This window comes from Strigops habroptila, chromosome 1 (genome assembly GCF_004027225.2).
Source record: "Strigops habroptila isolate Jane chromosome 1, bStrHab1.2.pri, whole genome shotgun sequence".
NCBI lineage: Eukaryota > Metazoa > Chordata > Aves > Psittaciformes > Psittacidae > Strigops > Strigops habroptila.
In genome coordinates this window covers 5,365,532-5,377,814 of record NC_044277.2, presented here as the reverse complement: position 1 = coordinate 5,377,814, position 12,283 = coordinate 5,365,532, and the positions used below count along the sequence as shown (strand labels likewise).

The window sequence follows — 12,283 nt, the reverse complement described above, 5'->3', positions numbered from 1 at the left end:
CTACAGAGATGCATCACCGCATAAATAACAAAAACCTTATGAGTTTTCATTTATTTCCTCACTAAAAAGTGATCTCCATCTAGAAGTTCAGCTTTATTTAGGAATTCAAGGGCAGGAATTGCTGTCCCCAGAAATGTTTTATTTCCTTCTTTCACCCAAAGCTGAATTGAACTGATGATCCATATTATGGAGCTTTGCTGGATGCCTGGTACCTGCAGGGAGCACTCTGCCAGCTCCTTGGTCTATAATTCTGACAACAGGATAGATTGCAGAAGAGGCCCTTATAAAACTCCAACACAAGAGAATCCCCTGGTGCTGCAGGTTATTCTAAGAGTTAATTAACCCAGCTACAAGGTCAGGTGAATCACTTCTACAAAGAAAAGAATTATAATAACCAGGCAGAAGACTCTTTGCCTATTTTCAATATATAGCCTCCTTCTCACACACTTTTGTTTGGCATAAGAGCCTACATCTGTGACAATCAGCATGAGATCCTTCATCTATAATAATAACACAATGGAGAAAAATAAGATTATCAGTTCTCATTTCAGGCACTGAATGTAACAACATTAATAGGATGTCTGCATTTAGTGGGGAAGAGCATAATTAATGTAGTTGGGAAATATGACCATTTTTATGACAGATAAAAACCACTAATATGAAATATGACTCACTAAGATCTGAGAAACAAGGTTGGAGAAAGCCAGTTCATTTCCATGGGCATCACCTAACCAGAGGCTCTTAGAATGACAAAAAAAGAGGAAGAACAAGGAAAAAGGAAAAGGAAAGGCTGTAGAAGGATTGTCACAACACAGAACCAACCCCACCCGTGCATCCTTGGCAGGCATTTTTTTTGGCTTCTACTTCAGAAACCTCAGTGATGCAATAGATATAACCTCTCTAAGGTGATTTCCTCCTGTGTTTCATTATCCAACATGCTGCAAAATAAGATGTCTGTCCTCGATATCACTTGCTGTAGTTAAATCTTCTTAAAACAACTTCCCCCCCACCAGGGAAACACTTGAACAACTTGTTCTCCTCTCTTTGCTGCAGCCTTTTATGTGTTTGTCAGCTCTACCCTCAGTGATTTACTCTCTAAAAGACAATAAAAACCCCTTCAGTCATTCCACTTCAGTCATGATTAATCTCCTTACACTGAGGAGACTCAGTGCCTTTATCCGCAAGTGATGGTGAGGGTCCATTTGCTGTCTATGAGTGCAGACAAGCCAAAAGCTCTTTTCCCAAACAGAGTGATTGTAACCAAACTGCCTTCGGGGAGCAGTCTCTGGCATGCTCCATCCTCCACACCAGGCTGAGGCACTGTCAATGTTAACATTGTTTGCCATCAGCCAAAACGAACTTGATATGAACACAGAAATAGGTGAAGAACACAAATTATATGGGTCTAGTGCTGGGGCACATGAATTCACCCTGTTTCACCGGCTAGTAAAGAAGCAGCCTACAAAGGATTCCTCAGGTGTGCTCCTAATAGATATATTACCACTAACTTCAGAGCAAATTTGGAGACAGTCATTCTTCTAGATGACAAACACTCATGTAGCAATAGTGGTCATGAGATCAGATAGTGGCCACAGCAAGTTCTTCAGCTGGGAGCCTGTTTTCACCACTTTGTTAGAGCAAGCAGTCTTGTGTCTCCTCCCTAACTTCAGCACAGTATCTTGGTCTTTTCCCAATTCTAGCAATGTGATATCAGGAGATAGAGTCCCCAGAGAAACATAGCAAGGTATATGCCCAAAACAATGCAAGACTCAGAAACTGGGGAAGACAACACCGTACCAATATATAGAGCAAACAGATCATGAATAAAAGCCAGGCCAAGCATCAGGAAGTTATGTGAGGCATCAGCTGAGATGAGGACCAAGTCAGGCTGGAACTAGAGCAAGCAAGAGGAAACTGAGAGATGGACGTGGCCAGGAAGAAGGCCCTGGAGTCAGGACTAGGAGAAATAGATAGAGGACAGGACAAGATAGAGAGCCAGAAGCTTGGCATTAGCCAAGACAACAATAAAGAGAAACAAGCCTGAATACGCAGTACCTGGGACACAACTTTAGCAAGAATGTCCACTGAGAAGCCATGAGCAACCACTAAGACAGCCCCACTTACCTGAGGAGCAGGGAGAAGCACCAGCCAGATTTATGGACAGCTCTCTGCCAGCTAGAAAGACCTTTAAGTCCCTTAGTGACCAGGATGTTGACTGCAGCCAAATTCCTGGCTGTTGTATTTGCTTGCTCAAAGAACCATCACAGAATGCCTCACCGCAAAGAGAAAGAAAGTTCATAGTTGTAGAAGATGAACAGCCACATTGGAAGATGAACAGCCACATTTCCCAGTCAGCTAAGCTGGCACTTTGTAAAAGTACTAGTACTTATACAAAAAGATACAAATTCTTTAAGAAAATAATAAAGTGGATTACATATATTACTCAGTTAATGATTTTCTATCTAATTATGAGATGTTGCTATCAGTTGCTAAACATTGCTTAAGGTTATCTGCAAGACAGGACAGATGTTTTGTTTTGCTTATTACTCCAGTTATCAGTTTTGTGCAGCTTTACAAGATTTCATTTTCTTTGAGAAATGACTCTATATGCACCATCCTGACATCCAAAGGCTAAAACGAACTAAATATGCAGACACTTTCCATTGTGTTATATCCATCTGAGTTCCTTTCCAAACCACAAGAGTATGGAAGTTAAATGCAAAAGGCTGAAAATATAGAACTTCTTTAATGCCATGTTTCAGTCAATCATGTAAAAGGAAGTTTAGTCATTTCAATCTACTAATTCAGGATGGGTTTACTTCTAATTGTCCTGGGCAATATTTTACTTATTGTAAAAACAACAACAACAACTAAATGGGTGCAATCTGAGCAGATGGAAAGTCATCATAGCTGGTATATCTGGCTTCACTCCCTCAGTCTTTCTGGGAAAACAATAACAGAAACAACACAACAAAGTCCTTCAACCCTTAATTTGAAAAGAGAAATTAAATGGACGACTGTGCATGTAACCTGTGCTAACCTGTTCCAGTGGTTAATGATGGTCATTGTTAAAAGCGCCTTTCTTCCATGCCATTTTTGATGTTGTTAACAGGTAGCTACTGACTTTCAGTCTACTACTATCCTAAGCACCAAAGACCCTTTACTAAACTTTGATTTCCCAGAGGTTTTTTACAGACAGCAACCACCTCAGTTGTTAACTGCTTCTTAATTTTACCTGACTCCACTGCACTTCTTGGATTTTTCACTATTAGACTTGCTTCATAGTTCTTTAAACTTTCATTCACTCCTTTTCTATCCACTGAATGATGGAAACTAAGACTGGACATAGAATCCCAGCAGTGGTAACTGAGTTGCCTGATGTGGAGATGGTCAACTCATCCTTGACAGTTCCTGCTTACACTCCCAAGGGTTACACTAGTCCTATTTGTCATAGTGCCACCCAGAGCTTACACTCAGTAGATCATCATTCCCAGAATTTCTTCAGTGAAAACTGGACACCTTCGGTTCAATGGCTTCTTGCTATGCAGTCTTTGTGTAAATATTTTATAGTGATAAAGCACACTACCAATAGTTGTTAGAAGCTGCAGCAAGCACAGATTATACCCAGATACTGCTGTGAGCCAAACAAAATAGGTTTATTCTCCTCCTCACACACACCAGTTACGTATATACTCCTTATCAAGTTCAAGATGTCTTTAGTTGGTTGACCTTCTCCCTGATGATGAATTTACTTATCCTGAAACTTGACATCACATCATTTATGAACTTTATAGCATACAATTTTCCTCTCAGTATATTATATTTTTACTTTTTGTTGTTGTTTAAAGGCGCGTGTTTATATGGAGAAAGAGGGTAAGGGGAGAAGGGCAAATCAATCCAGGCTGGCTCCAGGATATTATGAAACCAAGCAAATGTAAGTCACAGGACAACCTCAAAGATGCAGTGAGCTGAGTAAAAGAGCTAAAACAGAATAAAAAATAACAACCCTCATCCATAAGCAGGAAAAGAATTACTATTGATTTTTTAACGCTGAAGTTTAAACCAGTGCAGAGAAATTTACTGCAAAGCTGTTAATGATGATAATTCAATCTATAGCTCATGGTTACTCAGTGAAAATATTCACTCACTCTTTTCAAGGCTAATGCTAGCAGGATGCAAGTGACAACCTGAAGAGAAACTGTTGTGATAGACTATCACACAACCAGCAACCTTAGGTCATAAAAAGGCTTCAAGGACTGAATCCATGTTGGCACAGGATTAAAAATTGCTCATTCTTTTATAAAGCCAAACCCCATATTACCTAACTGATAACAGCATCTACTAGGAACTGGTCTATTGCGATTAGCAAATATATAGCTCAATGGGAGTGCTACCAAATATTCCTTTTAGAAGTATTTATGAAGCCCTAACTTCTGTTGTGAATTTCTTTATACTGCTCCTCACAAACATTGAGATACACCAAAACCAGCTCATACTATAACAGGACGGAGCCTGTAGTTGGTGCAGAGGCTTCCAACCATGAAGTATAAGTTCTGTCCCAGAACTGAAGCAGTTGATCTAAACAGCAATATATGTGTAGGTACTAAATAACTACTATAAGTTTAACCTAGAGGAACCAAATCAGATGGGTGATCAGATGAAAATAAAGTGAAAAACCAGGGTACTCACTCAGTTTTTTGAACAACAGGAAAGCTTCCAAGTCGAACATAAGCGCTCTGAATTCCATTTTCTTTCATTCCAAAAATTTGCTTAACGCTGAATGAATCCATAAGGTCAAATCCTGTCCGTAATGGAAGTGTAAATATGAGACATTGATCAGGCAGTAGGACATGTCTTTAACTGTACTTAGATAGTTATCTTAGCCCACACAAACAGCACTTCAGAGATTAGCCTTGTTCTTTTCAGGAAAAGCCAGAATGAAATTCTGACATGCTCTGATCTGCTTAGCTCAAAAACTGAAAACCAGCCATTAACTGGAACTGTAACAGGTCCTGTAGAGATTAGAACAGAGTTCTCCAGAAATAAATAGTTATTGTCTGCATTGCCATAACATCCAGGAAATGCTGTGTAACTCATTAATTCCTATGTAAAAAAATGCACAGGTACAGAATGAAAGACTCATAAAACCATAGAATGGTTTGCTCAAGTTGGAAGGGACCTTAAAGCTCATCCAGTTCCAACCCCCTGCCATGGGCAGGGACACCTTCCACTAGACCATGTTGCTCAAAGCCCCATCCAGCCTGGCCTTGAACACTGCCAGGGATGGGGCAGCCACAGCTTCTCTAGGCAACTGGTGCCAGTGTCTCACCTCCCTCACCCTTTTCTCCTTATCTCCAGTCTAAATCTACAACAGAATCATAGAATCATAGAATGGTTTGGGTTGGAAAGGACCTTAAGATCATCTAGTTCCAACCCCCTACCATGGGCAGAGACGCCTCACACTAAACCATGTTGCCCAAGACTCTGTCCGACTTGGCCTTGAACACTGCCAGGAATAGAGCATTCACAACTTCCTTGGGCAACCTGTTCCAGCGCTTCACCACCCTCACTGTAAAGAACTTCTTCCTTATATCTAATCTAAACTTCCTCTGTTTAAGTTTGAACCCATTACCCCTCGTCCTACCACTACAGTCCCTAAGGAAGAGTCCCTACCCGGCATCCTTATAGGCCCCCTTCAGATACTGGAAGGCTGCTATGAGGTCTCCACACAGCCTTCTCTTCTCCAGGCTGAACAGCCCCAACTCTCTCAGCCTGTCTTCATACGGGAGGTGCTCCAGCCCTCTTATCATCCTTGTGGCCTTCCTCTGGACTCGCTCCAACAGCTCCCTATCTTTTTTATATTGAGGACAGCAGAACTGGACACAATACTCCAAGTGAGGTCTCACGAGAGCAGAGTAGAGGGTCAGGATCACCTCCTTCGACCTGCTGGTCACGCTTCTTTTGATGCAGCCCAGGATACGGTTGGTTTCTGGGCTGCGAGTGCACACTGAAGCCGGCTCATGTTAAGCTTCTCATCAACCAACAGCCCCAAGTCCTACTCCACAGGGCTGCTCTGAATCTCTTCTCTGCCCAGCCTGTAGCTGTGCCTGGGATTGCCCTGGCCCAGGTGTAGGACCTTGCACTTGGCTTGGTTAAACTTCATAAGGTTGCTATCAGCCCAACCTATCTATCTAGTTTAAAACTGTTGCCCCATGTCCTGTCACTATAGGCCTTTGTAAAAAGTCTCTCTTAATCTTTCTTATAAGCCCTTTTTATATACTGAAAGGCCACAATGAGGCCTCTCCAGAGCCTTCTTTTCTTCAGGCTGAACATCTTCAACTCTCTGAGTCTGTGTTCATAGTAAAGGTGTTCCAGCCCTACGATTATTTTTATGGCTCTCCTCTGGATCATCCCTAATAGGTCTATGTCTTTACTGAAAACTGCTATTCCAAGACACTTAACTACATTCAATTTTCATATTTTAACACGACAAAGTCTTACTCCAATCAACTCGTCATTATCACAAGTTAATAATCTTGATTGCAGACATTTGTGTAAAGCTTCTCACTTTGTTCTGTACTTAGGTAGTTATCTTCGCCCACAAAAACAGCACTTCAGAGATTAGCCTTGTTCTTGTTGAGAAAAGCCAAAACAGACTGAACTGTTCTGAGAAGGATTATTAGTTCTGTCATAAACCACACACGTGGGTTCAGTGTCAATATGGTCCCATCCACAATGAACCCATCATTTTGTGACATGAAGACCCAGCTGCTAAACTGTTTCAGGGGACAGCTGGGGTAGAAATGTGCAGTGCTCCTGAATACATCCAGTTCCTGGAGGTGCAGTACTGTATGGATTTACTGGGGTTTTCTTTTATCTGGGCTATTCTAACCTATTCCTCCCTCACAGATGCCAAATTACACGTATTAATACCTAAGTATGTAATTCCAGCACACAAACCTGGTGATAGTAGCATAGCTTATTTTGAACACTTCATTTTAAACTGTAGAAGTACTTTTAGCTTTCAGTTAGTAAGCTCCTAAAACTTTTCTAGGACAAATAAACATTTTTGCATGCTGAGCTTAGGCCCTAAGATTCTTGGGTTTCTTAGTTGCCCTCATGAACCTTTCAGGCTGAAAGCCACTGTGTGGCTTGAAAACGGCTGTGACAGGAGAAAGCACCCACCTAATGATGTTATTCTTCAAGAACAAACAGGAGCAAAAAGCCTGTATGGGCCAGTCCCTGGGCAAATCATAATGTGACAGCAGACAGCAAATAAAACATAAAGCTTTAATCACAGACCTTTTTCTGAAGAAATAGCTTTTTCTGAGGAAATATAATCTTAATTGTTTGCAAAGACAGAAATGTTTGCCTGGTGCCAAGTTGAGGCCTTTTGTATTACAGTAACTTTCCTGGTTGTCAACAGCTTTTCCCTCCTGACCGCTCTATTTTCAGCTATTACTGGGCATTCAGGAGGGCAAATAAGGCAGTTAAGATGCTCCAGAGCCTCATGGTTCTGCTTCATAATCACCATTGCAACAGCTCTAGTGATACACCCTTCTCACATACTGTAATCAGCCTCAATTGTAGCTATAAATTGTAGCAAATAGACCCTACCAGAACATGAGAGCTCCCTCCTGGCTATCACATAAAAAAAGTATATCCTGTCCATATAAGCCTTTCCATAGCTCACTTCAGCATGCAGTACATATCCCTCATCTACACCAAGCACAGAAATGTGAGGGAAGCCTTTGAGCATTGCTGATAAGAAGAGATGACATTGGCTGGGAAGGGAAATTGTTAACCATTCGCAGGAGCTGAACTGTGCATGGTGAAGGCTAAAACGCTGTTCAAGTGAAGGAGTAATCTTAAGTCACCACAGCTCTCAAGCTGCGGAGCATAGCTTGTCTTATGGAGCTTGTAAAGCTTGTAAAGCTCCATTGCTCAAAACACACAAGTGAAAGACAGTGACAAGAACTTCTTGCTAAGTTTTCCCATCATTAGCTCAGACCCACACTTGACTTCATCTCTCTCTGACAACTCAAGTTCACACCACGAGCAACTCTGAGGGTGTGCACAGTAGCATGCTTTTCCAATGGAAACAAGAGGCAGAATTAGTCAATCTCTTTTTGGTTTTGCTGAGATTTCCCAATAACAGGCAGTTTAGAAAGCCTAAATAACATCATGAAACATATGCAGGGTTATTAAAACTATATTGCAAACAGAACTTCTTGTAATGAAAATAACTCACGCTTACCACTTATCTCATTTATATTCAAGACTGGATAAAGCACAAAGGTAAATCATGATAGATTTTTTCTTATTCAGGCTATGCATTGGCAAAGTGCAAATTTCTTGATATATTTTTCATTAAAGAAAGAACAAGGGTTGTTCTTTGAAAAATACCATGTAGGTCCATGGGAAAGTTAAGCCCTAGATGTGTCAGAGTCCACACTCCAAACTAGCAAATGGCTTTGTTTTAATCACGTTATTAATTTGTTCTGTTCAGATATTGCCTCCACTTTCCTTAGAGGGAGCTATGAAACCAACTAATTCCTGGTCGCAGAGCACTTCACATGGGGTTCATCTGGCTAAATGTCAGCTGTCTAGACGGGGTAATAACAGCGGCTGTCATTCAGTTAAGCACAGAGAGTCAAACAGGCGTTTCTAGGGAAAGATTAATCTCACACTAAAACAGATGCCAAAAGTGCATGTTTCTCTCCATTGACATAAAGAAAGCTTTGGATGCTCAGGTAGCATGCTAACCCTCACCTAGTAAAGGTCTATTGCTGGTGAGACAACCTCCAGTCTTAGATATTCCATTGCCAACCAAAGCCCCATGGAGGTAATGGACACTTTATACGCTGAAGGATTTCAATAGCCTTGCAGAGAATGTGGCATCAGGCTATACACTAAACAGTGAAGAACTTTGCTGAGGAGGAGATGCACCTCACCTAATTTTAGCTGTCTGAAAAGGAGATATCTGATGTTTGCAGGTTGCCTCAGTTCTATTGTGGGTCAGCAGAGAAATGTAGGAGCCTCTAAGAAGACAACTGGTTGTGCCTGTCTCAGACCTACATAAAGACAGGCTGAATCACTACTTGGCAGTGCCTGCCTCCTTCCATTCAGCAGAACAGGAGCCCTTACAGGCACTGATTTCCAGACTGCTGAAGCTGGGTGAGATATATTCTGTTCATAGGGAATGTTATCTCTTTGGTGCAGTGAATGAAGCGGAAGTAAAGAGGAAAAAATTGTTAACTGATCACACAGAACTTACATTTACATTGTCTCATTTGCCATCAGGATTTAATAAAGGTTGCAGATTTTTACATTTGGACTAACAATATCTTAAGTTTGATATTGTGACCATTCACTGTAAAAGTCTCCTTAAACAGCTACCATTCTGTTTCTAAGTGGGATAAGAAACAAACCAACCAAAACATTACCATTTGAGATGAGAAATAAGTCAAGGAAATTGCCCAGGTGGGACTGGAAAGAAGAGGAAAACTTGCACATGACTTAGTTTGTGCTTTAAAGTAACTTCTAAGATTGTTTCAGCTGAAGGACTGGAAAATTTTTATTGTTGTTGTTATTGTTATTATTATCATTATTATTATTATGTTTACTTCATGTGCCTGGAAGCACTGGAGTGAATATGTTCCCTTGTTGACTTTAAGGCCGGACTGGGATTGTGAGGGAGACAGCATGATGCTTTTAATTTAGTTTTGAACCACAATATTAGTGTAAAAAATAGCCAACGTTGTAATCATTTCTCCAACACTTGAACAGTGCCTGGCTGCCAACAGTGCAGTGGAAAAAGCTCATTTAGATCTTTCCCTGAAGGTCTCACTGGGCATTTAGTCTGTTGTACAGCATTTTGGGGTTGGAATGACAGCAGAAACATGGTGGGTTTTCCACCACCAAGGACGGCCCACATTGTTAGTGCCATAGGAAAAATGAGATCGTACACGTAACTTCCCAGTCCTCTCCACAATGGAGATGGGAAAGAATGTACCTGCTTAACTTAGCAAGGACAAAGCTACTGTTACCTATTGCACCACACTCAAGGACTCAAGGGTAGGACTTTCCTGTTCTCAGTTGCCTGGATTTAAAAGGTGTTTTTTTGGTGTGCCAGGGCAGGTGTGGTTTCCCAGTTGGCTTATAAACTATTTAATCAGTAATGTCACAAATACAGCAATTAATAAGATGAATAATGCTCTTTGATCATACGCCTCCTACTACATTATAGCTACTAAAACAATACGGGGCCACTGAAACCCTCTCCCATGATTACATCTCCTGAAAAGCAGCACACCCTAGTCCATTAACATTAAAACTAAAACAGTGACCTGAAAGAGAAGCTCAGGTTCCTAACAGCATACTTGGCTTGGAAAGCAATTTCTTGTGCACTGCTCTGTTGATCAAATCAGCCGAATGTGTCTCTACTTGTGAATAATAACTCCTTTACAGGAAGTAGCCCATTTGTCTAGAATCACAAAAACATGCTCAGATCTGCCTGTTACAGGAAGAAGATGGCAAAACCTGGCACTAGACAAAGAAGTGTGACCCAAGGATGATCAAATTATTTGAGGACCAGACTAAAGGAGTTGTGGTTGGTTGCCCTGAGCATGAGCTGGATTTCTGCCTGGCTCCATTAAGGATCTGATATGGACAGCATGGTGGCAGCTGTGTGCATGATGGGATTTTCCTGTCTGTCTTGTGTTTAGGGGCAAAAAATACCCCAAAATTAAAATAGCACCCAAACCCAGAAAACCAGAGCAACAAAGAGACATTTTAATAGCCAGAAAACACAGCAGTGTGTGCATTTGGAAAGTCTTTTCCACATATGACAAGACCATTGACTTCTTTAGCCTGAAGAAATCTTCTGAGAAAAGTCTCCTGCTTTGCATTACTAAGGAGCCCCACATAACACTCACTGTTGTCACTTCAGGGGGAACCACTGGGCTCCTTCTAATTGTGAAAGATTCTGATGAGACAATGGCTTGGATGGGAATGTGGCAAGCAGGTGAGAAGGGAATCAGGAAAGGCACTGGACATCAGAGCCTCATGTGATGTGTCTGGAATATATTAATTATGGAGGATTTCCAGTCACAAGCACTAATATAAAACAGAGCAGCTTTTGCAGGAAACGCTCCTTATTCTGATCTTGCTTAACTCTCAGCTGAATTATCAGCCTTGTCAAAGTATTGATGGAGTATCAGCAACAGCCAAGGTCAGGGAGGTTGTCATCATCTACTGGTTCTCTGAGACTTCTGAAAATAGCCATCTGTATTGCCTGTGATGAAATAGCATATGTTACTTGTACTAGAGGGAAGCCAATGGCCATAAAATTTATGGTAGATGAGAGCACTGTATAAATTCCTAGGAAGAACAATATCACTTGGGAGTCTTTCAGCAAATACCTGATCTTATCAATGTTCTTGCCTCACATTTCTTCAGTCTTGAAAATTAAGCTTTTGTGGATGGCCTGTGTTCACAAGGAAGAGCCTGTGTGGTCACTAAATCCTGAGCATCCCTTTCAACACCTCCAATATGGTCTGCAAGGCTATTACCATTATAAAGAGCCATCATGTTTGTTACTTTGGCTACATTTTGTGCTAATATATACTTTAAAAATAACAAACAAAAGTTCTCATGCCATATACGAAAGTTAAACAATGCATTTAACCAGCTATGTCTGGCAATTAGTTACCTGAAACCAGAGTGCAGATGGGGGTTATTTTTTTCCTTCTGTATCTAAACCTTTGGCATCTTTATCTTCCACAATGCTCTAGGCTTAATAAAAGAAGTGTCTTAATTCAGGGCTGGGATAGAAGTACAAGTGTCCATATCCTGAAGGAGAGACCTACTACTTCATTCTGCATGTGCTGCAGTTATTGTTACAGTGGCCATCATCCGCTACAGCATTTTTGCTGTTCCTGACATTCATTCCTCCACAGGAAAGGAAATCCTGTGAAGCACTGACAGAGTATCAGATTTGAGGGGTATTTTTAAGAGCTCGCTGAAGTCTCTGTCTCCAAGGCCCTTCCACCACATTAAATTACCCACATGCATACCAGTATATCACTGCCCCATCCATAGTTCTACTTGTCAGCAAGAAGTAGTATTTAGGATGGGGTGAGGTGCACACTGATGCTATCATCCTTCAGTGTTCTAGCCTTTTGTCCTGCTGGCAGGAGGCAGTCAGAAAGTCCTCTTCCTCTTTCTTGATGGCCATCCACTTGGGTTGGTGAGCTGTCTAACATGGCGACACTGGCATCAA

The 12,283-nt window shown here is 41.3% G+C and overlaps 1 protein-coding gene across 1 annotated transcript in view; it reads right to left on the bottom strand.

Moving 5' to 3' along the window:
- Positions 1–12,283, bottom strand: part of COL22A1 (collagen type XXII alpha 1 chain) — a 226,935-nt gene that overhangs the window by 138,290 nt on the left and 76,362 nt on the right. Inside the window, exon 5 of the mRNA XM_030505667.1 lies at positions 4,690–4,801. Coding sequence (XP_030361527.1) covers positions 4,690–4,801 — 112 coding nt within the window. The remainder of the gene's footprint in view (positions 1–4,689; positions 4,802–12,283) is intronic.